Genomic DNA, 25,823 nt, shown 5'->3' with positions numbered 1-25,823 from the left:
AAGTTTCCACTAATTGCGTCCTTTAGTGGGCGTGGAGGAGGCACAAAAAATTAAGCTAATTTTTGGGGGGTGCAAGGGCACTACGAGGCACGTTTTAAAAGCTTTTGAATATAACTTTTTTTTAAATTTACTAAGAAACTGACGACTGTACCCCAATATAATTAGTAAAATGGTTCTGTATAGTTTTTAAAATTCATTTGCAGTTATTTAAAATTGGGTTACTCACAGGTGGTGAATTGGTCTGACAGTCTGATTAAAAATGCTTATTTTTTTATGATAAACAATTTTCAACTGTATTAATCAAACTGCACCAAGTTACCATGCTTAAATATATTTAGGAACATTTTTTTAAACAAATTTTTTTTTTTTAAAGTTACGTTATAAAATGCTGCTTGATTACGATGGTTCATTGCAGATTTTACATTCAACGATATGAAAGAGAGTTTGCATGGAAACTTGGAAGAAAAAAAAAATCACTTCTCAAAACTTGCGCAATTTTGGTGCAATTTGCACTTGTTTCGCCGATTGTGCCCAAAGCGAAAACTCAACCCCATGATAAATAATATCAATTCCAAATGCTTCAATTGTTCAATGGGAGAAGGTCGTCTTCTCTTGGCTGTCCACATCCAATGAAAACACGTAAAAACAAGTAAAATTTATAACATTTGAATGTTATCTTTCCCACTTGTGGATCCACACATATATTAGCAGTATCAATACCTTAAAAAGGGACAGTTTTGCATTCTTAGCAGGGAGTATATTGCAGGAGATTGTGGACACAGTAAATTAATAAACAGAAATTTCCCATGAGCTTCCTGTGAATCTCGCTCCCCATGAGCATGAAATCAACCCTCAAAGGTTGTACCTCTCAATCTGTCTTTTTAATTTCCTTATTTTTAATTTGTTCTCAGAATGAGAGTGATGCTGAATTTAATGCCCATTCCTAAGTGCCTTCTAAAGTTGTTCATGACAACAGAAGTAAGTGAGTGCAGTTTATTCCTCAGTCTCATGGAAGCCAGATTGGTAGGGCAGATAATTTTTTTTCCAGTTGGATGTTTACGACAAAACCGCAGCTTTCATGATCATTTATTTTCTCAATATCATTTTGTTATTCTGTTTCCTGCCCAATATCCAGCCCGATTGACAGATTGACCGGCTGCCGGGAGCAATCAGGAAAGATCAGGGGTGGTGGGGGGGTCAGACTTGCAATCTAAAGGGAGGGAAGGAAAGATAGTGGATTGTGGGGGGGGGGGCGGGGGTCAACTGATCGCAGAGCAGAAGGCTCAGGATCGCAGGTTGACAATCACGACAGCAAGGAGAGGCTGCGATTGACAGAAGATTGACTTTGCTTGAGGGGCCGGGGTGGAACTCCTGCTCTGACTGGCTCTCAGCAGTGTTCCAGAGCACAACTGCATTGTGGGAGCCTGATTTAAATATTATAATGAAGTATCCCGCCTTTCCAAGACAGGTCACAAGCACGTCATGCAACCAATCGCTTTAAAGTAACAGTCTGGATTTACCTTGTCTATTCCCTTAACTATCATTTATGCCTCCATATGATCACCTCTCAAAGACACCTCCTTTCAAGGATGAAAAGTCCAATTTTCTCCAATCTTTGCTGATAATAGTCCTTTTACACTAGTATTCAGTGCTCTGGCTCTTGTCTGCACTGCCTCTGGTGCTTGAATATCTGCCCGGTTTCTTGTAACCAGAAGTGGACACAGTACTCGAATAAAATAATGACATTTTGACCCCCTTGTGTTCTTCTTTATAAACAAAAAATAATTGGCAAGCAATTTGCATAAAGACAGTGGCCCCGAAATTCACGGTCCCGGGAAGGACCATTACTGCCCGTTTGTGGCAGCCGCCACTGCTTTGGACACAACTGGGCGCCCCAACATAGATTCGGCCCGGGAGGTCTTCAGCGTTGTGGGTCACCGCCGACTCTCGTGGTGGTGTGGGGATTGCGGCAGCAGTAACCTGCTAAAAGTGCGCACCGCTGCCGCTCCACCCTCGGACCCATTTTCAGTGTGAAGAAGCCGGCCCTTTAGCTGACGGTTTCCCCGCCAGATTTTAAGGCCGGTGCACAGGGGCAGATATCTCGGAGCCATGGGAGCGGAGAGACAAGGAGCTAAGATCCAAACCTGAGGATGTTTGAGAATCCGCACTCAAGGGGAGAGAGAGAGGAGAGAGGTAACGAGAGAGGGTGAGTGAGAGGGACAGGGGGGGAAGAGAGAGAGACAGAGGAAAAGGGAGAAGGAAAGAGAGAGTGAGTGGATGAGCGAGGGAGGATGAGCGAGAGAGGGGGGAGCGAGAGAGGGAACAAAAGAGAAAGGAGAAAGATAGAAGTGAGGAAAGGAATGAGAAACAGAATGAGAAAATTTTCTTGGGAGAGATAGAGAAATAGAGAAATAGGAATCGAGAAAGAAAAAAGGGTAAAAAAAACGAGAGAGAAAGAGAGAAAGAGAGATCCCGAGATTCACAGAGAAAACTGAAATCTCAATCCAGGGGCTCAGACTGGAAACTTCGCCCCAGCTCAGCATTCCGAGCGTTAACCTCCAGACTAGATCCAAGGTCGCCCCATCCTCTGTCATTGAACTATGGTACACAGACGACGCTTGCATCTGCGCATATTCGGAGGCCAAACCCTAAGCCATCGTCAAAACATCACCGAGGCGTACGAAAGCAGGGTCTTTACACTAAACATCCATAAGACAAAGATCCTCCACCAACCTGATCCCGCCACACAGCATTGCCCCCGGTTATCAAAATCCATGGTGAGGCCTTGGACAACGTGGACTATTTTCCATACCTCAGGAGCCTACTGTCAGCAAGGGCAGACATCAATGACGACGTCCAACACTTGTGCCAGCGCAGCCTTCTATCGCCTGAGGAAGAGTTTTTGAAGACCAGGCCCTCAAATCTGGCACCAAGTTTATGGTCTACAGGGCAGTAGTGATACCCGCCCTCCTATCTGGCTCAGAAACATGGACTATATACAGCAGACACCTCAAAGCATTGGAGAAGTACCACCAATGAACGCTGCCTCCGCAAAATCCTGCAAATCCATTGGGAGGACATATGCACCAACATCAGTGTTCTCGCTCAGGCCAACATCCCCAGCATCAAAGCACTGACCACGCTCGATCAACTCCGCTGGACGGGTTACATCGTCTGCATACCTGACACGAGACTCCCAAAGCAAGCGCTCTACTCCGAGCCTCAACATAGCAAGCAAGCCCGAGGTGGGTAGAGGAAACGCTTCAAGGACACCCTCAAAGCCTCCTTGATAAAGTGCAACATTCCCACCAGCACCTGGGAATCCCTGGCCCAAGACCGACTAAAGTGGAAGAAGAGCATCCGGGAGCGCGCTGAGCACCTCGAGTCTCGTCGCCGAGATCATGCAGAAACCAAGCACAGACAGTGGAAGGAGCATGCGGCAACCCAGGCTCCCCACTCACCCTTTCCTTCAACCACTGTCTACCTTACCTGTGACAGATACTGTAGGTCCCACATTGGACTGTTCAGCCACCTGAGAACTCCCTTGTAGAGTGGAAGCAAGTCATCCTCGACGTCGAGGGATTGCCGATGATGATCTTATGTGTGCCTAACCTGCGACTTCACCTCAGTGTCTCCCCTGTGGCTGCCTCATGGGTCTGGGAAGGCTGCTGTGTTTCCTGTGTGGAAGCTGCAGATTTCCTTCTAGGATGCCCTCGAGCAGCTTTGGGCCTGGAAGGGCCGGCTGGAGACTGGTCAACACCCTCCTGGGAGGGTTCAGTCTGACTTGTCTCGGGCGAGGCCATGCGTGGAGGCACTGGCGGAGTGACAGGTCTGGGGCCAGGAAGGCTGCGAGCCGGAGGTAGCGCATCATCCATATCTTGGCCCGAGGAGCCTGAATAACTCACCAGGGGCGGCACAATACCACCACCACCAATCTGAGGCAGCTCAGGTCGGTGCTGTGGCGCCACAATGAAGGTCCCCCGTGGCCTGTGGTGGACCCAGCAGCGAAAGCAACACCGAGGTCTCGAGGGGCATCCAGTTGAGAATGCATGTGAGCCACAGTCCGAGAGCCACCAGATATGACAACACTTAGATGCTCCGTCGACTCTTGCAGAGCCACGGCCATCCATTCCAAAGCTCGTTCCTCGCGCCTGTGCTGCAATGGCAGCTGCCACATCACCCCAAGAGTGAATTTCCCATGGGAGTAACGCCCCAATTAAGACTGCATAACTTCTAATAAGACTGGAACACTTTTTTGTGGCTCCAATGGCCACCGCAAACTTTGCAGTGCTAATCGGGGGAAAAAAGGCCTCAACACCACCAGCTTTCTGGCTGCACTTATTTTCGGCCCCAGTGACTCTTTAAAGAAAAGCTGATCCTTGGCAGAGTGCAGCCTAACTAGAGGTCCTTAAAGGGACCACTGCACGCCACTTAAAAAAAGGTTTTCAACTGACTTTTGTGGGGTCAAAAAGATTAACCTTACCCCTTCCGCACAATGTGTGACCTTCAGTGATCTTCCCCATTAACCTAGCTGAACTCATTCCTTTCTAGAGATGACACAGAGATGGTACATTTTCCAATTGAGTTTGCCTGATATTGTGGACAGAAATGTGTTACACAAGATCGCCATCAATTTTGCACACCATTTACATTTCCGAGGACAGGGGTTCAGGGCTAGGTACATTAAAATAAAGGAGTTAAGTCCTGCGCGCAAGTTCCTGATGCTCATTTGTGTAGAGTGCTGAGTCATATTTACACTTATGATTAATGGGCGTCCACGGTTACTCGTGAAGGGCTGTATACATAACTTCTAAAGGGAATAGTAAGGACACTTATTCAACAGTTTTACGGCCATTTCTATGCTTTGTTTTTTTTTCTTATGGCATTTAGCATTTGAAATGTAGTTTTTGCAGCTGCATTATGTGTTTTATACACATAAAATATTGTCAGAAAGGACTTCTAAAAGTATTTCAAAGAATTCCCTGTAGAACTTCTGATAACTCCCAATGAATTTTTAATTGTTGGTCATCTGCATTGAGGTATTTATGCTCAAAAGAGGGGGCAAGTCAACCTGAACAAAAATCTATGAACTGGGCCAAATTTAGCTCAGACTGATTGATAAGGATTACTCAGTTCCTATCCCTATGGAAAACCTTACCGTCACCGGAATCCATTTTTTCTTAAAAAACAGTCAAACACATAACCTACAATCACAGTGATTTGAAATCGCCTTCAATCCCCAGGTTTTCCTTCATTACTTTGGTGAGAAATTTCAGCTAGTAATAATAGTAAAATCTTTTTTCAAAAGAAGTTGTCTTTACCTTGGAAAAGATTCTCCACAAGGATCAGTGCCAGATAGGATAAGTATGCATGGCAGGTCTTCAAGATCCAAGTAGGTTTGAGGTGCCCAATCAGGGTCCTCTATCTTTTGCCAACCCTTTCAAAATAAGAGATACATACCAATCAAATGTGGGTCTACATCAATTCTTGTTGAGTATATGACCTGTATTATTAAAGAACTCTTCAGCAGAACAAATGCTCTTAAAATCCATAAATCAAATGAAGTATTATAGGATTTTCCAACAAAGATATGTGATCCTTTTACTTGGTTGTCTGTGTTGTACAGCCTGTTTGTGTCTGTTGATGTTGTGCTGGGAGCATCTACATCATTAACATCCAATAGGTTTACTTAGTAGATGAGAAGTGATTACCCAAGACTCATACTGGATGAATTAAAAAGTTACCAATTTGTGAATCTACAAGGATTAATGTGATAGTTATAAATCAGAAGTTTACAGTGCTTAAGTAGGTCATTCAGCTGCCACGTCTTTGCAAGAGCAATTCAAAACTAATCTCTCTTTCGTACTCTTGCCCATATCCCTATATTCTGTCTCAAATGTTGTATCTGTTCTTCCCTTAAAAGATTCAATGATCTCGGCCTCAAACAATCCCTGTGGCAAAGCATTTCATGCTTTTGCAACTTTCTGCTGAAAGATATTTCTATTCATTCCTCTTCTCACTCTCCTTATGATCATTTTATATTGATGATTGGAAATTAATGATGAGCAAACCAGATGAATTAGTCTTTTCTTATTCACTTTATCAAAAGCCTTCATAATTTTAGAAACCTCTGTTAAATATCCTCTTAGCCATCTCTGCTCCAGTGGAAATAGTCAAAGTATCTTAAGTCTCCTCATAACTGTAGTTTCTCAATCCTTGTTATCATCCTAGTGAATCTACACTGTGCCTTCTCAATGGCTTTAATGTTATTTCTATAATGGAGCGACTACACACAGTACTTTAACTGTGTCTAATTATTGCCCTGTAAGAAATTTATTGTTATATTCCGAGTGTGATTAATGTAGACAATATTTAATAATAAGCAAATTTTTTTTTGAACACCAGCACGCTTATGTGTAATAAAGAAAGAACTTGCATTTATATAGCACCTTTCATGATCTCAGGATATCCCAAAGCACTTTATCGCCAATGAAATACTTTTTGAAGTGAAGTCACTGTTATAATGAAGGGAAATGCAGCATCCAATTTCTGCACAGCAAAGGTCCACAAACAGTAATGAGATAAATGACCAGATAATCTGTATTTTGAGGGATAAATATTGGCCAGGACACTGGGAGAACTCTCCTGCTCTACTTTGAAATGTGCCATGGGATCTTCCACATCCACTGAGAGGGCAGACAAGGCCTCGGTTTAATGTCTCATTCGAAATATGGCACTTCTGACAGTGCAGCACTCCCTTAATTACTACACTGAAGGACCAGTCTAGATTATGTGTTCAAGTCTCTAAAGTGGAGCTTGATCTTCTAACTCAGAGACCAGAGTGCTATCACTGAGGCATAGCTGTGTTGACTGTCATGTAGCATAGAAAATAAAGACATAAACAAGTCTGCCAATAACTTGAATACATAAAATATCTTCCATTTATGGAGAAAATACCCGATTGAATGACTGCCACGCTATATTCTTGAGGCAGCTTTAGAAAAATGACTTGTTTTTTGATATTTTGTTCAAAATTTCCATTGATACTGTCTACTGCTGTTAATTTGAGCTCCTGGAAATCACAGAGCTCATTAGTTTTTGAGGTTCTGGGTAAGAACACGTTCAAGCTTCGATTCAATTAAATAAAATGAAGTGAGGAGGAAGAGCATCTAGGATGGCATAGCTATAGCACGAGGGAACAAACGAAGAAAACACAAAGGCATTAAAGAAAGACTTGAATTTATATAGTGCCTTTCACAACCTCAGGATGTCCCAAAAGTGCTTTTAAACCAACTGTGTGATTTTGAAGTTCAATCACTGTTGTAATGTCATAAATTACTGTAATAGGCTTCAAAGCCTTTGGAGATGTCCAAGACAATGGCAAATGAATCACCAATGTTCAAGAGCAGAGCCCCAGAGATGCATCTCATTGGCAATCAGATCAACAATGGAATGGCATGCTGAAGGAGTTCTGACGAAAGGTCAGCGACCTGGAACGTTAACTATGTTTCTCTCTCCACAAATGCTGCCTGACCTGCTGAGTATTTCTAGCATTTTCTGTTTTTATTTTAAATGCTGAAAACTATATTGGCAATCACAAATTAGATCCAACCTTTTCAGGTGAGGGCTAATTTGAGTTTATAGGAGCTTTCAGGACTTTCAAAACTATTGATGTGAGGTTAATAGGATCTGAGTTTGTAAGTTAAGAAGGATTACCTTTTTAAGGAAATGATGAAGATAAGCAATTCCCCAAGGAGAAGAAAAGGTGAACGGACAGCAAGATAACAACAACTTGTCTTTATATAACGCCTTTAACATAGTAAAACATCCCAAGGCGCTTCACAGAAGTGTTATAAAACAAAATTGATGCCGAGAAACATGAGAAATTAGGGCTGGGCTTGGTCAAAGAGGTAGGTTATAAAGAGGTAGGTTATAAGGAGCATCTTAAAGGAGGAAAGAGCGGTAGAGAGGCAGAGAGGTTTAGCGAGGGAATTCCAGAGCTCGGGGCCTAGGCAGCTAAAGGCATGGCCACCAATGGTTAAACATTTAAAGAGGCCAGAATTAGAGGAGCGCCGACATCTCGGGATGTTGAGGGGCTAGAGGAGGTTACAGAGATAGGGATGGATTTGAAAACAAGGATGAGAATTTTGAAATCGAGGTGTTGCTTAACCGGGAGCCAATGTAGGTCAGGTGCGACTTAGGACACGTACAGCCGAGTTTTGGATGACCTCAAGTTTACGTAGGGTAGAATGTGGAAGGCCAACCAAGAGTGCATTAGAATAATCAAGTCTAGAGGTGTCAAACGTATGGATGAGGATTTCAGCAGCAAATGTGCTGAGACAGGGGTGGAGACTAGATATTATGGCGGTAGAAATAGGTGGTCTTAGTTATGGCGCGAATGTGATTGGAAGCTCATTTCAGGGTCAAATGTGACACCATGGTTGCCTCAAGACAGATGCTAGGGAGAGGGATGGGGTTGATGGCTAGAGAATGGAGTTTGTGGTGGAGACCAAAGAAATGGCTTTGGTCTTCCCAATATTTAATTGGAGAAAATTTCTGTTCATCTATTATTGGATATCGAACACGCATTCTAACAATTTAGAGACATTGGAGGGGTCAAGAGAAGTGTGGTGAGATAGAGCTGGGCGTCGTCAGCATACATGTGGAAAATGAAGCTGTGTTTTCGGATGACGTCGCCGAGGGGCAGCGTGTCGATGAGAAATAGGAGGGGGCCAAGGATAGATCCTTGGGAGACACCAGAGGTAACAATGCGAGAGTGGGAGGAAAAGCCATTGCAGGCGATTCTCTGGCTACGATAAAGAATGGAACCAGGCGTGTGCAGTCCCACTCAGCTGGACGATGGAGAGGCAGTGGAGATGCATGGAGTGGTCAACCGTGTCAAAGGCTACAGATAAGTCAAGAAAGATGAGGAGGGATAGTTTAACTTTGTCAAGGTCACAAAGGATGTTAGTTGTGACTTGGATGAGAGCCTGTGGCACTGTGGCGGGGCAGAAACCCGATTGGAAGATTCAAACATGGAGTTATAGGAAAAATGAAGGAAGCGATGGCGCAGGTCAGGGGAATCACCAATAAGAAATAAAGGAGGGATACTCATTCAGACAAGAGGTCTTCCTGGAGTCTAGGATCCAACTAATGTTGCAGGGATAAAACTTGGGTGACAGTCATAGTGATAGATCAGAATGAAGCAATATGATGGAAGCAAAGTCTTGTCTTGATTCAAGTCTTAAAACCTCTGTGGTATATCCTTTTCCTATGAAAATTCAGATATGCCAAAATATTATGGATTTAAAATGAAACTCTTATCTGCTTTCTGAAAGGATTTTTAAAAATCTTTGTGTGGGAGTGAAGTGAGTTAGGCTATATATAAATGTTATCTGTGGGTGCTGTCTAGTAAAGCTAGCATGGAAGGAAGTCATTATGTATTAATTGTATCAGAAGCTGTCTAACGTTGAAATGCTGGATCTTTGTGAAGCTTGCAGACACATGATGATCACAAAGGGTTGTTCATCATACTAAACGATTTGATAAGCAATAAAAACAGAAAATGCTTGAAACATTTCATATTTAAGTCAGGTATGAGTATGACAAAATCCAACCTTATTGCCTGAAAACTACAATTAAAAACACATTTACATGCTTAATATACTTTGATTCGCAGTGTTAGAAAGTTGCTTGGACATTATAAATGCAGGTAGCTTTCTCTGTGCTGCAGTTCCATCATTCCACCTTTTTTTCCCCCAAACATCATAGCAGTAAGCTGGGACTCCAGAGACAGAAACTTCCTTCAAAGACGTAGGTAAAAGATTTATAAAAAGGACCCTTTATTTTCATGACAGTTTAAAGTAGTGTGTAAATATATGTTGCACCGCTGATTATTCTGCTGGATTCTTGTTGCTGCTGTGTAATTTATAAAACTGATAAATAAATTTAATTACTAGTTTTAGCCTAAACTGTACAGTCTTTTGGAGGAGTACAGAAATGCATGGTGGGCAGTCCATGCAACCACTGGTGCAAAATATCGATGAAGATTGTTAAACCTGTGACAACATGCATAAAAGTGTAACTTTTGGATCACAGGAGACAAGGATTTGTCTGTGGGAACTGCATTTTGCTATGAAGCCAAATCAAATTGGGGGACAATCCAAACTGTAATAAGGGATTCTTTCACAAGATCAACAATATTAGAGTTGAAGGAAAAAAATATGGAGGATCACAGAAGTCTCAAGAGACATGTCACAGTTTGAGATTAGTGTTGGAAACCTTTTGTGATCTCTCAAGAGGGAGTTAAGCAGCAGAAGGCTGCGAAAGGAACAAACCGCTGTCCTAGGTGGTAGGACAGATTAGAGTAAGATTGTACTTTCGATTGAGTTAGAAGATGCACCAGAGTGGGCCAATGTAAAGGTGCTCTTTACTTTTGTGATAATACGCAACAGAAGTTGTACTGATCATATCAAGTGTCTCTCATCATACTCCATGTTCTATATGTTTTGCCGACTATGAAATAAAGCATCTTAAAAACAAACCAAATGCCGTCTCGCGTACTGTTAACTCGGGCTGCCTTCAGAGGGAATGTAAAAGACTTGCATTTATATAACGCCTTTCACGATTTCTGGATGTCTCAAAGCACTTTACAGCCAATGAAGTACTTTTGAACTGTCATAACTGTTGTAATGTAGGAAACACAACAGCCAATTTGTGCACAGCAAGCTCCCACATACAGCAATGTGACAATGACCAGATAATCTGTTTCAGTAATGTTGATTGAGGGATGAATGTTTTCCAGGACACGGGGATAATTCCCCTGCTCTTCTTTGAAATAGTGTCATGGGATCTTTTACATTCACCCGAGAGAGCAGACAAGATCTTAGTTTAACATCTTATCCAGAAGACGGCACCTCCAAGAATGCAGCACTCCCTTGGTACTTGTGCTCCAGTCCCTGGAGTGGAACTTAAATCCACAACATTCTGACTCAGAGGTGAGAGTGTTGATACCTGAAGTACACGTCTATAAAGATACAGAAAACTCAGTCACAAGGTACTTTTTCATTGCTACATTCCCAGATCCTCATATGAATACTAGCAGATATGGAAGTCAACTTTCATAAGAATCAGGCAACTAGACCACTTTAGAAAGCAACCAGAAACTAATTTGATAACTGTAGCCGACCTGAATTTGTAGCAGACAGATTTGACAAAGAATCAGAAGGAATTACTGTAGAGACAGGATGATAGCAGATGATGCTTCTTTTCAATAGTCACATTAGCAGCTGTAATCGTGGATTCACAGAAGTTACAAGCAAGAGATAACATCCACTCGGGATACTTCAGACTGATAAGTATGAATTTTCATGAGGGACAGCAGAACAGCAAGCATGACTGAACCACATCTGGAAAAAGAGGAAGAACAAGAACGGACACGTCCATGACAGTTGGATTAACCTTTGCTACTTTACTGGCACTGGTTGAAGGGTTCATCATAATCATCATCATCATGGGCAGTTCCTCAGAATCGAGGAAGACTTGCTTCCACTCCTAAAGTGAGTTCTTTAGTGGCTGAACAGTCCATTACGAGAGCCACAGACTCTGTCACAGGTGGGACAGATAGTCGTTGAGGGACGGGGTGGGTGGCACTGGTTTGCCACACGCTCCTTCCGCTGCCTGCGCTTGATTTCTGCACGCTCTCTGCGTTGAGACTTGAAGTGCTCAGTGCCCTTCCGGATGCACTCTCTCCACTTAGGGCGGTCTTTGGCCAGAGACTCCCAGGTGTCAGTGGGGATGTCGCACTTTATCAGGGAGGCTTTGAGGTTGTCCTTGTAATGTTTCCGCTGCCCACCTTTGGCTCGTTTGCCATGAAGGAGCTCCGCATAAAGCACTTGCTTTGGGAGTCGCGTGTCTGGCATGCGAACAATGTGGCCTGCCCAGCGGAGTTGATCGAGTGTGAGCAGTGCTTCAATGCTGGGGATGTTGGCCTGGACGAGGACGCTGATGTTGGTGCGCCTGTCCTCCCAGGGGATTTGTAGGATTTTTCGGAGACATGGTTGGTGATACATCTCCAGCGACTTGAGGTGTCTACTGTAGATGATCCATGCCTCTGAGCCATACAGGAGGGCTGGTATTACTACAGATCATGAGCTTGGTGGTAAGGTTTGAGGGCCTGGTTGAAGGGTTACAAGAATTTTCAGTGATCATCCCAGCTGGCTGAGTTATGTCAAATAAAAGTGAACTCATTTGCAGAATGTGATTTGTCACAGAATAGACGAAAAGAGGAAAATATGAGAGAGGATACTCTGCAAGAATCCAGATAATAATTTATAATCCAAATCTCATGCAACATGGAATTGAATTATTCTAACTATGAAGCAGTAGTTACCTTCAGTTGTGTCAGAAAGTGCTGGTCAATATTGATTTTTGTGTTTGGAGTCCCAAGGATGATTTCAAACCTATACTGCAGGCCCAGACGATACCTAACTTGACACAATCGTTCGTACGCCAGTGCAGCCAGTGAAATGGAGGGAATCCGGAGCAAAACCATATAGCCATGACTGCTTGGACAGCTTCCCGTAGAACTTATAAGGCTCTGAATTATTTCTAGAGTTTCCACAGAAGAGTAGTTCTTCATCTGTGAGTGCCCTGCAGTTACCATCATGGCTGCTGAGTAATGCTGGATTAAAATGTACGTCCAGATCACAGCACTGTGCATCTTGGGAAACCTTAAACAAAAAAGAAAAATTAATGAAAAAGGATTTAAAAAAAAATCAACTTTCACAGAGGGATAACCAACAATAACATTTAAAAGCTACATTCCTTCATAAATTAATTGACAGAGCTCTTACTGAAGTTACGTGCAACCTAAGTGCATGCTCATGTAGAATTTCAAAGCATTCGATTAATAATTGCAGAGTTTTTAAACAGTTTTACACTCCATCACTATCATACAGACATTATTTTTATACTGCTTGATACAACATTAACATGCTACCTCGAGCTATTTCTTGTTTCATTAGTTCTGGAGTCAGATGAAACGGGATTGGATTATTGGGAATAAATTTCCAAATTGGTAAAAAGATCTCTAAATCATCTGGAATAAAAGCAGCAGTCTCATGACATCTATTCTGACACGTGTAATTGTAAAAATCAATTGTGCCCTCAAAATAGCTAGGTCACATGCACAAGGGGAAAAATCATGGTTGCTGGTGGGAGAAAATCAAAGGCAGAAGGAGCAGAAAGATGGGTAGGATCAATGGTGAAAAATAGGAAGATGATGAAATAATCAGCATTGTTGTCTATTATTTTTTCTCAAATAATTAAATCCCTGGGTTCAGATATTGCCTTCGTGCTGTGATCCTTAAGTGTGACCATTAGGTGGTGCTGTAACAGTTTTACAATTGAACTCTGGATGTAATGAACAGTAAAAGACATCCACTCATTAATTCTAGTAGGGCAGTCAGAAATGCAAAACTTTTCCTCACTTAATGTTGAACCTTGAATAAAGTTTGAACAGAGATCAAAAATTCAGAAATTAAAAGATGACCGATAGCCAGAAAAAAAAAGCACAAGAGGATGTAACTATAATTTCATGCAATGGTTTGATTTTGTTCCAGGGGTCCTGATGGTAACTCAGGCACTCTAGTTTTTAAATAAACACACAACAGCAGTCGGACTAAAGCGTGGTTGGTGCATGTGGTTGCATTGGCAGCTGAATTCTTGCCTATTTTAACAATCAAAGTACATAGAAGCTTAGGGCATGAGCTTATGTTGTTACATCTTTGGGAGGCTATTTTAATAGAATACATTGACATATTATAGTTTCAATTTTTTTTAAACAATTTTTAAAAAAAAATTATTTTTTATTCCCCGTCCCTCAATTTTGCCTATAATTGGCATCAGGTTTCTAATAAATAATTAGATGCATCCAATTCTCTGAAATAAATACTCTTATTTTGAATTGTCTCACTTGCCAAATAGCTGAATCTAAGCGCAATGTCCTGTTATATCTATCCCAGTGTGACAGCACGTACTGAACACTCCATCCTGAGCACGCTCCATCTACCCCAATGCGACAGCATGTACTGAACACTTCATCCTGAGCATTTGCAATGATATTCCAAATCATGAATGAATGAATGAAAGAATGAATGAAATGAAAGAAAAAGCAAGAAAGGTGCAATACACTGGGTGCAAGGGCAATTGGGCTGTTTTAGTGCTGCTTCACTTACCTGAAGTCTCACAATTGCACTGAAGGTCTCACAGACCTGCAGCTCTCTTTGTGGTACCTCTTTTCCCTTATGCCAGGCCCTAACAAATGAGTGAGATAATCACACAGGGCTGATCTGACTTCTGGTGTTAAAGCTTGTTATGTCGATCTTATTTTTGTGTTAATCACCCACCTTTCTTGTACTGCAGTAACCATTGCTTCAAATGAACTATCATATCTCAACAATGGAAGCCTGTGCCCAGAGTAAGTGGAATCAATGAAATCTGAAAGCCCAAAGTACTTATTGTCTTCATGATACAAGTTCACTCCCTAATGAGATGCAAAGAGAACAAAGGACAGCAATGTCAGTCAAAAACAATGTATTCCCAAAAGATTAATACAATCATCAACCCGTAGATCTACAACATACCAATTAGGTTGTTGTGTAAGTTACAAAGAAATGAGAGAGTGATATTGCCACTGAAATGGATTTTTAAAGATTTGTACGAACAGTGAAAATGATACATCAGGCAAGGATCAGTAGTTATGCTACTTTTAGTTGAGTGCCAGTCATATTGCATGCATTTTGCTTGGCAAAAGAATGGTATCACACAGAGCTAACATTAAAATAGTTGTTCATTCTCCATTGAGGGATGGTTAATAGGAAAGCAATTGTTGTTAATGATGCAGTTGTTAGAGAACCCACGCCCAATCGAAGGTATTGGTCCAATGTCTGTTTTCAACATATTTCAGACAGCAATCATTTAGCCACAAGTGATGAATTTCTAAAGACTGATTTTTCTGTACGTTTTTCTTTCCACCTACTTCACTAACCGCCCCTCCCCCAAAGGCATATAATATGATGCTACAATGGAGTGCAGTGTCGAGAAGCCTCGTCAAATAAAGGTAACATTTCAGGATAAGTCAATGTGATTATCAATAGAGGTTAGGTTTGAAAAGCATAACCTTCTGCCTATGAATTCACTGCTTCATTGGCAGAAAGGAGGGCAATGACATTAAAAAGTCAGTTAAAAATAATAATCATGAAGATTTAATGATGCTGGACATGGCTGTTACCCTCAGTTCTCTTCACAGTAAGTTCCTGATCTGGGTCAAGCATTAAAGAGCCTGTATTACCCTTCAGGAAGGAGGGAGAGAATTCACTGAGGCTAGTTACAGAGGAAACACTGGCTAAGGTTTATAGGCAAATCGCCTGCTCACCCTTTCAGTTAGGGAATGGGTGTGCCGTGCAGGTGTTGTGTATCTGTCAAGCATGCACTCCCATGTTCTGCCACCAGGGAGCACATCCCCTGACGTCCCAAGGGATCCCAGCATCCCTTGGAAGCACTGTATATAAGCCGGCCCCTAAGGCCTGTTCCTCACTCTGGAGTGTCTTATTAAAGACTGAGGTCACTATTACTTTAACCTCCCTGTGTGCAGGCTCATATGTGTTAGGAACACAATAACTGGCGACGAGTATACGAATCCAATGCAAAGATGCAGCAAACTGTGGGCATCCTGGAGAAGTTCTCGGAGGGTGAGGATTGGGAAGCCTATGTCGAACGGCTAGACCAGTACTTTGTAGCCAAAGAGCTGGACGGAGAAGGAAGCATTGCAAAAAGGAAAGCAGTCCTCCTCACAGTCTGCGGGGCACAGACCTACAGCCTCATGAAGAATCTTCTGACTCCGGTGAAACCCAGAGCTAAGTCGTACGAGGAGCTGTGTACACTGGTTCGGGAGCATCTTAACTCGAGGGAGAGCGTGCTGATGGAGAGGTGTCGGTTCTACACATGCCAGCGATCTGAAGGTCAGGAAGTGGTGAGCTACATCGCCGAGCTAAGGCGACTTCAGGACAATGTGAGTTTGATGGCTACCTGGAGCAAATGCTCAGAGATTTTTTTAGTACTGGGCATTGGCCACGAGACCATCCAACGAAAAATTTTGACTGTAGAGACACCGACCCTCAGTAAAGCCATTGCGATAGCACAGGCGTTTATGTCCACCAGTGATAACACCAAACAAATCTCTCAGCACACAAGTGCTAGCAATGTTCATAAATTAACTGGAACTGTGTTTGCGAGCAGAAATGTACAGGGCAGAAACCACGAGTCTGCAACTGCCAGCAGGCCTCAGGTGACCCAGATGACTCCGAATCCACAACAAAGGATGAATGCAAGGCACTTCACACCTTGTTGGCGTTGTGGAGGCTTCCATTCAGCCGATTCATGCCGCTTCAAAGGGTATGTTTGCAAGTGCTGTGGAACAATGGGGCACCTCCAACGAGCTCTGTAAAACCTGCTAACCACCATGTAGCAGAGGAAGATCGGTCCATGGTGGATCAAAGCAATTTCGAGCCTCAGAGGAGGCAGATGCTGAAGTACATGGGGTGCACACATTGTCGACGAAATGTCCACCTATAATGCTAAATGTAAAATTGAATGGCTTACCCATAGCCATGGAACTGGACACTGGCGCTAGCCAATCCATCATGAGTAAAAAGATATTTGAGAGACCGTGGTGCAACAAGGCACTCAGACCAACCCCGAGCCCCATCCACACGAAACTGACAACGTACACCAAAGAGCTTATCACTGTCCTGGGCAGCGCCATGGTCAAAGTCACTTATGAGGGCACGGGGCACGAACTGCCACTCTGGATTGTCCCGGGTGATGGCCCCACACTGCTTGGAAGGAGCTGGCTGGGCAAAATCCGCTGGAACTGGGATGACATCCGAGCGCTATCACATGGCGATGAGGCCTCATGTACCCAGGTTCTTAACAAATTTCCTTCCCTTTTTGAGCCAGGCATTGGTAACTTTTCCGGGGCGAAGGTGCGGATCCACTTGGTAACAGAGGCACGACTCATTCACCGCAAGGCGTGAGCGGTACCTCACCTGATGAGGGAGAGTGTGGAAATCGAGCTGGGCAGGCTGCAATGCGAGGGCATCATCTCCCCAGTGGAATTCAGCGAGTGGGCCAGCCCGATTGTTCCAGTACTCAGAAGTGATGGCACAGTCAGGATTTGCAGCGATTATAAAGTAACTATTAATCGTTTCTCGCTACAGGACCAGTACCCGCTACCTAAGGCAGACGATCTATTCGCGACGCTGGCAGGAGGCAAGACGTTCGCCAAGCTCGACCTGACTTAGACCTACATGACGCAGGAGCTGGAGGAGTCTTCAAAGGGCCTCACCTGCATCAACACGCACAAGGGACCGTTCATCTACAACAGATGCCCGTTTGGAATTTGATCGGCTGCAGCGATCTTCCAGAGAAACATGGAGAGCCTACTCAAGTCGGTACCACGCACGGTGGTTTTTCAGAACGACATATTGGTCACGGGTCGGGACACCACTGAGCACCGACAAAACCTGGAGGAGGTCCTCCAGCGACTGGATCGCGTAGGGCTGTGGCTGAAGAGGTTGAAATGCGTCTTCATAGCAACAGAATTGGAGTTTTTGGGGAGAAAGATCGCGGCGGATGGCATTCGGCCCACAGACGCCAAGACAGAGGCTATCAGGAACGCGCCCAGGCCACAGAACGTCACGGAGCTGCAGTCATTCCTGGGACTCCTTAACTATTTTGGTAACTTCCTACCGGGGTTAAGCACCCTCTTAAGAGCCTCTACATGTGTTATTGCGTAAAGCTAACAACTGTGTATGGGGAAAAAAAAAAACAAGTAATTGCTTTTGAGAAAGCCAGAGACATTTTATGCTCCAACAAGCTGCTTGTATTGTATAACCCGTGTAAAAGGCTTGTGCTAGCATGTGATGCGTCATCGTACGCTGTCGGGTGTGTGTTACAACAAGCTAATGTTGCGGGGAAATTGCAACCTGTCGCCTATGCCTCCAGGAGCTTGTCTAAGGCTGAGAGGGCCTACAGCATGATTGAGAAAGAGGCATTAGCGTGTGTGTTCGGGGTAAAGAAAATGCATCAGTACCTGTTTGGCCTCAAATTTGAGCTGGAAACCGATCACAAGCTCCTCACTTCCCTGTTCGCTGAAAACAAGAGGATAAATACTAATGCCTCAGCCGGCATACAAAGGTGGGCACTCGCGCTCTCAGCGTATAACTATATCATTCGCCACAGGCCAGGCACCGAGAACTGTGCGGATGCTCTCAGTCGGCTACCATTGCCCACCACAGGGGTGGAAATGGCGCAGCCTGAAAACTTGTTGATGGTGGCGCAGCCCGCAGACTTGTTGATGGTCATGGAAGCGTTTGAAAATGATAAATCACCGGTCACGGCCCATCAGATTAGGACTTGGACCAGCCAAGATCCTCTGCTGTCCCTAGTAAAAAAAACTGTGTACTGCATGGGAGCTGGGCCAGCATCCCCGTTGAAATGCAAGAGCTAATCAAGCCGTTCCAGCGGCGAAAGGACGAGCTGTCCATTCAGGCAGACTGCCTGTTGTGGGGTAACTGCGTAGTGCTAGCCAAAAAGGGCAGGGAGACGTTCATCTCAGATCGCCACAGCACACACCTGGGTATAGTAATGATGAAAGCGATAGCCAGATCCCACGTGTGGTGGCCCGGTATCGACTCTGACTTAGAGTCCTGTGTATGGCAATGCAGCGTGTGCTCTCAGTTGAGCAACGCGCCCAGAGAGGCATCGCTAAGTTTGTGGTCCTGGCCCTCCAGACCATGGTCGAGGATCCATGTCGACTATGCGGGCCCGTTTCTCGGTAAAATGTTCCTGGTGGTGGTGGATGCTTTTTCAAAATGGATTGAATGTGAAATCATGTCGGGAAGCACCGCCACCACTGAAAGCCTGAGGGTCATGTTTGCCACCCATGGCCTGCCTGACATACTGGTTAGTGACAACGGGCCATGTTTCACCAGTGTCGAATTTAAAGAATTCATGACCCACAATGGGATCAAACATGTCACCTCGGCCCCGTTTAAACCAGCCTCCAATGGGCAGGTAGAGCAGGCAGTACAAACAATCAAACAGAGCCTCAAACGAGTCACAGAAGGCTCACTCCAAACCCGCCTGTCCCGAGTACTGCTCAGCTCCCGCACGAGACCCCACTCGCTCACAGGGGTGTCCTCGGCTGAGCTACTCATGAAAAGGACACTTAAAACCAGACTCTTGCTGGTTCACCCCAACCTGCATGATCAGGTAGAGAGCAGGCGGCAGCAACAAAATGTAAATGATGGTCGTGCCACTGTGTCACAGGAAATTGATCTGAATGACCCTGTGTATGTGCTAAACTATGGACATGGTCCCAAGTGGATTGCTGGCACGGTGATAGCTAAAGAAGGGAATAGGGTGTTTGTAGTCAAAGTCGTCAATGACAAATTTGCAGAAAGCACCTGCACCAAACGAGGCTGCGGTTCACAGACTGCCCTGAACAACCCACAGCAGACACCAGCTTTTCGAGCCCACAACACACACCCAAAGGTTCAACGACACCACGCCGGACCAGGAAATCGAACCCATCACGCCCAACAGCCCAGCAAGGCCAGGCTCACCTAGCAGCCCTGCAGGGGCAACAACACGCCAGCCCAGTGAGGTCACAGCCAACACACTAGAACAGGCATTTGTACCGAGGCGGTCCACCAGGGAAAGAAAGGCTTCCGACCGCCTCATCTTGGAAATAGTTTTCACTTTGACTTTGGGGGGGGGAAGTGATATTGTGTATCTGTAAAGCATGCACTCCCATGTTCCGCCACCAGGGAGCGCATCCCCTGAAGTCCCAAGGGATCCCAGTATCCCTTGGGAGCACTGTATATAAACCGGCCCCTAAGGCCTGTGCCTCACTCTGGAGTGTCTTAATAAAGACTGAGGACACTGTTACTTTAACCTCCCTGTGTGCAGTCTCATCTGTGTTAGGAACACAATAGCAGGGACCTTGAAGAGTTAAAAAAATAGAACGTAGTGCAGAGGGCAAATCAACACTTTATAATCATCTACGTACATTCTGATAATTCTTTTCAACCAATTTAGGTCACCTTCACTTTCAAAATTTACTACTTTGCTACAATTTTTCATTTTGCGAATTAACAGCCCTTTTTGATAACTTCAACTAGTTTCTAATTTATCCCCCCTTCCCCCCCCGCCAAGTGATTAATTGTCACATGTCAGCCTTTACCGGCGATTCCACTGTATGGGGCACCATATCAGCCAGTTTTATCTGCACTTTTCAACAATGGTCACTGGATGACCGTAACGATCAGGAGCCTCGTCTGATTTTGCCCCCTCTAGGCCAAGGTGGTAATCTTACTGCTCCTGACTCAGAACAGCAAACTTAAGAAAGAAAAATGGAATATATTCTTTTTCAATTGTTTTATTAATCCTTTAACCTAAGAATTCTAAGGATCAGCAAAAAGGATGCTGGTTCCTTAATATGCTATCACTCCATTGTAGCAACACTGAAGAGTACTTCATTAGGAATGGCAAACACATCAGTAAAACTTACATTGTTGCAGGATGAAGGCCAATGGATCTCATTATATGGGCTGATGTAGGTCTGCTGTGTTTGAAGAGCAAAAGGGAAGGATGTAACTTGGAGTGTTAACACATTCAGTGCTTCTTTCATTTCTTTGCAGTTTATGATTCTATCAGCCAGGCCCAGAAATGGTTCACTTTGTGGAATAGCTCCCCCACTAAAATCAAGACAAAAATACAACAGTGAGAACTAATGAGGTCATTCAGGAAATACATAAACACAGATGTAGAAAACAGCTATAGGACAGCAGTTGGACATCACATAATGCAAACAAATCCCAGGGAAGCCAAGAACAGAAAAATAAATGCTGGCTCATTGTTTAAGGTGCAAAGAGTAAAAAAGGCACCAGAAATAACAAACCACTATGAATTATGCTATAAATTAACTGTTAATTTAAGTACTAAAGTGCCACATGCATTGTATCTGTGTTGACCGACCGTACACACAATTTGAAAAACTCATTTGTCTTTCATTGTAACCAACCCCCAAGCAGTTGTGTGGTAATAGTGCACTGTAAGGAGATGACCCCTCCGCTTACATGGCTTATTAGTACTGTTAATGCATCGACACACTTCACAACTATCATCAATCAAATTCCACTAGAAGTAGTAACCAGTTCAATGAGGGACTGGCCGAGAGATTCCTGGCAGCTGAAAGCCTGCAGCTTCCTCTCTCTTCTGACCTTCAGGCAAAGAAGTTGACAGATGTGTGCAACGTATGATGTGACTTTACTTATTCTGCATATCACAGCACGAGAAAAAATATAAAACAATTCACCACATTCCTTTGCAAGTGACCAGATCAATTAATAGCACTGTTGTTGTCAGTTCTCCTGCTCAGCCATCAATTTTTAGGATGTTCCCACCGGAGGGCTAACACCTAACTGTTTTTATACTGGTTCGACCACTCAAGGATTCTGAAATTGCTTGTTGCGTGTTTTAATAGACAATATAGAAGCAGTTTTAAAAAATATATATATTGTTTCTCAAACTCTTCAGCACACATTAAAATAAAAGGTCACTGTAGTGCTGGTACAAACTGTGACCTGACCATCAGCAGCTTGAAAAAGTGGTGGATCTGATGAAAGGTCATGGCAACTTTGATCTATTATGGCCAGACTTCTGCCTTTACGTGCTCGGGAGGGCTGACTTTAACCCTGCCGCACCCAGTGAATGGGAGAAGACAGTGCGGTCCTACTTTAAATATACAGATCAGGCTCTGAGGATGTTATCGGCGTCCGACTGCAATTTTAAGCCGATGCCTCTGCTGGGGCTTCCCCACCAGGCCAACCAAGGCGGCAAGGCGGGGTTGAGAGGGGCCCAGAAACTTAAGCAAATTTTAAGCTTTTCTGTTTCCTTATAGAAATATAGAAAATAGGTGCAGGAGTAGGCCATTTGGCCCTTCAAGCCTACACTGCCATTCAATGAGTTCATGGCTGAACATGCAACTTCAGTACCCCATTCCTGCTTTCTCGCCATACCCCTTGATCCCCCTAGTAGTAAGGACTACATCTAACTCCTTTTTGAATATATTTAGTGAATTGGCCTCAACAACTTTCTGTGGTAGAGAATTCCACAGGTTCACCACTCTCTGGGTGAAGAAGTTTCTCCTCATCTCAGTCCTAAATGGCTTACCCCTTATCCTTAGACTGCGACCCCCTGGTTCTGGACTTCCCCAACATTGGGAACATTCTTCCTGCATCTAACCTGTCTAAACCTGTCAGAATTTTAAACGTTTCTATGAGATCCCATCTCATTCTTCTGAACTCCAGTGAATACAAGCCCAGTTGATCCAGTCTTTCTTGATAGGTCAGTCCCGCCATCCCGGGAATCAGTCTGGTGAACCTTCGCTGCACTCCCTCAATAGCAAGAATGTCCTTCCTCAAGTTAGGAGACCAAAACTGTACACAATACTCCAGGTGTGGCCTCACCAAGGCCCTGTACAACTGTAGCAATACCTCCCTGTACTGTACTCAAATCCCCTCGCTATGAAGGCCAACATGCCATTTGCTTTCTTAACCACCTGCTGTACCTGCATGCCAACCTTCAATGACTGATGTAACATGACAATCAGGTCTCGTTGCACCTCCCCTTTTCCTAATCTGTCACCATTCAGATAATAGTCTGTCTCTCTGTTTTTAACCACCAAAGTGGATAACCTCACATTTATCCACATTATACTTCATCTGCCAGGCATTTGCCCACTCACCTAACCTATCCAAGTCACTCTGCAGCCTCATAGCATCCTCCTCGCAGCTCACACTGCCACCCAACTTAGTGTCATCTGCAAATTTGGAGATACTACATTTACCCCCTCGTCTAAATCATTAATGTACAATGTAAACAGCTGGGGCCCCAGCACAGAACCTTGCGGTACCCCACTGGTCACTGCCTGCCATTCTGAAAAGTACCCATTTACTCCTTATGGGCCAGGAGGAGCAGGAGTACTCATCCAGGTCCGACAAGGAAACCTCGGGTCTCCTAAATATTTACTTGTTCCTTTGGGTCCCCGTGCGTAGCGTACTGCCGTCCAAAATGTAAATCCTGCCCACCGGCTAGCTAGTCCTTCCTGCCGGGTTTGGGCAGAAGACTGATGGGTTCCCGCCTGCCTTGGCTCCCGCCCACACGACTCGCATTGGGAGTTAAAATCGAGGCTCAGGTGTCTCTGATTGAATTATGCTTTTCATCTGGGATGCTCTGTGGTATCATAGCAAACCACGTAAAACAGAACGATCCCAGGTTCAATCCCTGGTCTATGATTTGGCCAATTTCTGTCCGTGTTTCCAGACTAAGGAGTTGAAAATTAGTTTGTATTGTTTCCCCGGAATTTATTTAATACTTGCTGTTTGCCGATGAAAAGAAATGCTGCTTATTTTAAAGAAATGAGAAAGTAAATAAAAGCAAAAATTAATGAAATAAAGAAAAATTATTGGATTGCCTTATGATAGTGTATGGGAGAACTAACATATGGTAGCATGGAATGGTGGGACATAGACTTAAAACTGTGATCTGCCACACTGCTGACTTGCCATTAGAATCACAAGTTGGAGCACATCTCTTACTTCTGAATCCAGCCCAGTCCTAGTGGTCACAAATCCACAAAAAACAGCCTTTTAGCACCAGCGTGGCAATTTCTTAATGTTTATTTGAGAAGCTATTGTAGAAAATAACGTTGATACCATTGAGATTCTTCTTTGATGAGGAAGGTTGCCAAGGTATATTGTTACTGCAGACCAGGAGGGGTACACGTTACTCTGCCCAGCTCGTGCTATATTTGATCTGGAGTACCTATATTGACACACAGAGCAAAATGTGGGAAAATGCTCCACTATATGGAGCTTATAAACCCTCATCTTAATTAGCGTGAAAAATAAATATAACAAAGAATGCATTTAAAAAATATATCTCCAGAAATTAGTCCATTTTATGAAGAAGGCAAGGATAGAGTAAAGAAGTTTCAATGTCATGTATTGCTTCCTCTATTCGGCATATCTGTTGAGGAAACATGGGCTCAACTTTCCACTTAGATTGTTAGGGCCCAAAAAATGGGCGATGTTCCAGCCTTAGCGATGTTTCAGCTCTCAGGATCGCTGGAAGATCGGCCATTATTCGGATCGCAACTTTCGCCATTTTTTTTCCGGCAATAGCCCAGCGATGTGGATTGGGCCTTAGCGATGCGAAATGGGCACTAGAGACGTGAAAGGCAAGGTGTCGTCCCTAGCAACGGCCTTTCTGCGCATGCATTTTTTTTTGCAAAGGTTTCCCGCGATTCGGGAGGTCAGGGGTCATCCAGGCATGCGCAGAAGGCGGAGGGAGAGAGAATAGAGAAAGCAGTTAGAGAGAGAGCGAGAGAGAGTGCGAGAACGAGCAGTTAAAATCAAAAGTAAAAGATGTCCCAGCATGAGGAGTCAGCAGAGAGTGGGCAGGATGTGGAGGGGAGGAGGAGAGCAAAACCCTTCTCCTACGAGGCTTTCATCGGGGAGGTGCACTCATGCTGGGCCCAATTAACCCGGGGTGGGCATGGCAAACCTCCACCCCGGGCCTAGCGGAAAATTTAGGGCAAGATCGCCGATGTGGTGTCCTCGGTGTCCCAAGAGCCGAGATCGGACCAGTGCCGCAAGAGGTGGAACAGCTTGGTTGCTTCGGCAAAAGTAAGTATTAAACAGATTTTAAATTGTAATGATCCACTGAATATGTAAATCTGCTGGATTGAAATTAAGCTGGGTATTTCTTTTGTAGATTCCCTGCTAAGATTTGGACAGGGTTCTGAACCTGCGCCCTTTAAGTCTAATTTTGGCACCGTCTCCTTTTGGGTTACATTGGTGGATGGGGCATGGTTGAGTACTGAGGGATCCAGGTCACCTTCACCCACACTGTGTCAGTCTCTCCGGTTGCTGCCACTTATATAGTGACCCAGCGTGGACTGGGGAGAGGGCAGCCCTGGCTCACTGTCTGCCCTGGGACACTTTGGGACATTAGCTCCTGTCATTTCTGTGCTCACCAGCTGTCCTGATTTCCCCCCCGCCCCGCCCCCCCCACACCTCCGGGAACCCTTCATGGAGATTGTAATGGAGATATTTGTGTCAAGCATTAGATCCTAAACACGATCTTTGTTATAACTATGCATCAATTGTGGATACCCTATTAGCATATAACGTTGGAAACTGTTCTTTTTCTATGATATTACCTAATCAATTAGCTTATGCCATGCTCTTGTCACGTTTGCAGAGGAAGATATCTAAGAATCGGGCTGAGCGCAGGTGGACAGGAGGAGGCCCTGCACAGCTCAGCATCCTAACCTACCTCGAGGAATGTGCAGCAGTACTTGTGGGCACTCACCCGTGGTGGTGCAGATCCCTCCTTTGTGTCACGTGAGTAATGTGTAAAGCAGTGGTAATTCAAAGTAATGTAACGGCATTTCATTATAATATATGAATGATGTCAGGTTATGCATGCAACTTCTGTACTACTCTCAGGTTAACAATATAAGAAATCAGAACATGAGTTGGCCATTTGAACCCTCGAGCCTGTTCCGCCCATTTAATAAGATCATGGCTGATCTGATCATGGACTCAGCTCCACTTCCTTGCCCGCTCCCCATAACCCTTTACTCCCTTATCATTCACTGATCCAGCCTCCACAACTCTCTGGGGCAGTGA

The 25,823-nt window shown here is 44.2% G+C and overlaps 1 protein-coding gene across 4 annotated transcripts in view; it reads right to left on the bottom strand.

The window, feature by feature from the left end:
• The window catches only part of greb1 (growth regulating estrogen receptor binding 1), a 396,947-nt gene that overhangs the window by 85,915 nt on the left and 285,209 nt on the right, over positions 1-25,823 (bottom strand). For all 4 annotated transcript variants that reach the window (XM_070885003.1, XM_070885002.1, XM_070885004.1 and 1 more), the window contains 4 exons: positions 20,636-20,822; positions 14,409-14,545; positions 12,392-12,731; positions 5,322-5,437 (listed from right to left, as the gene is read on the bottom strand). In XM_070885003.1, coding sequence (XP_070741104.1) covers positions 5,322-5,437; positions 12,392-12,731; positions 14,409-14,545; positions 20,636-20,822 — 780 coding nt within the window. The remainder of the gene's footprint in view (positions 1-5,321; positions 5,438-12,391; positions 12,732-14,408; positions 14,546-20,635; positions 20,823-25,823) is intronic.

Source organism: Pristiophorus japonicus, chromosome 7, assembly GCF_044704955.1.
Source record: "Pristiophorus japonicus isolate sPriJap1 chromosome 7, sPriJap1.hap1, whole genome shotgun sequence".
In the NCBI taxonomy this organism is placed as follows: domain Eukaryota; kingdom Metazoa; phylum Chordata; class Chondrichthyes; family Pristiophoridae; genus Pristiophorus; species Pristiophorus japonicus.
Note: the sequence above shows the minus strand (reverse complement) of the source record. Positions and strands in the feature narration are given on the sequence as shown.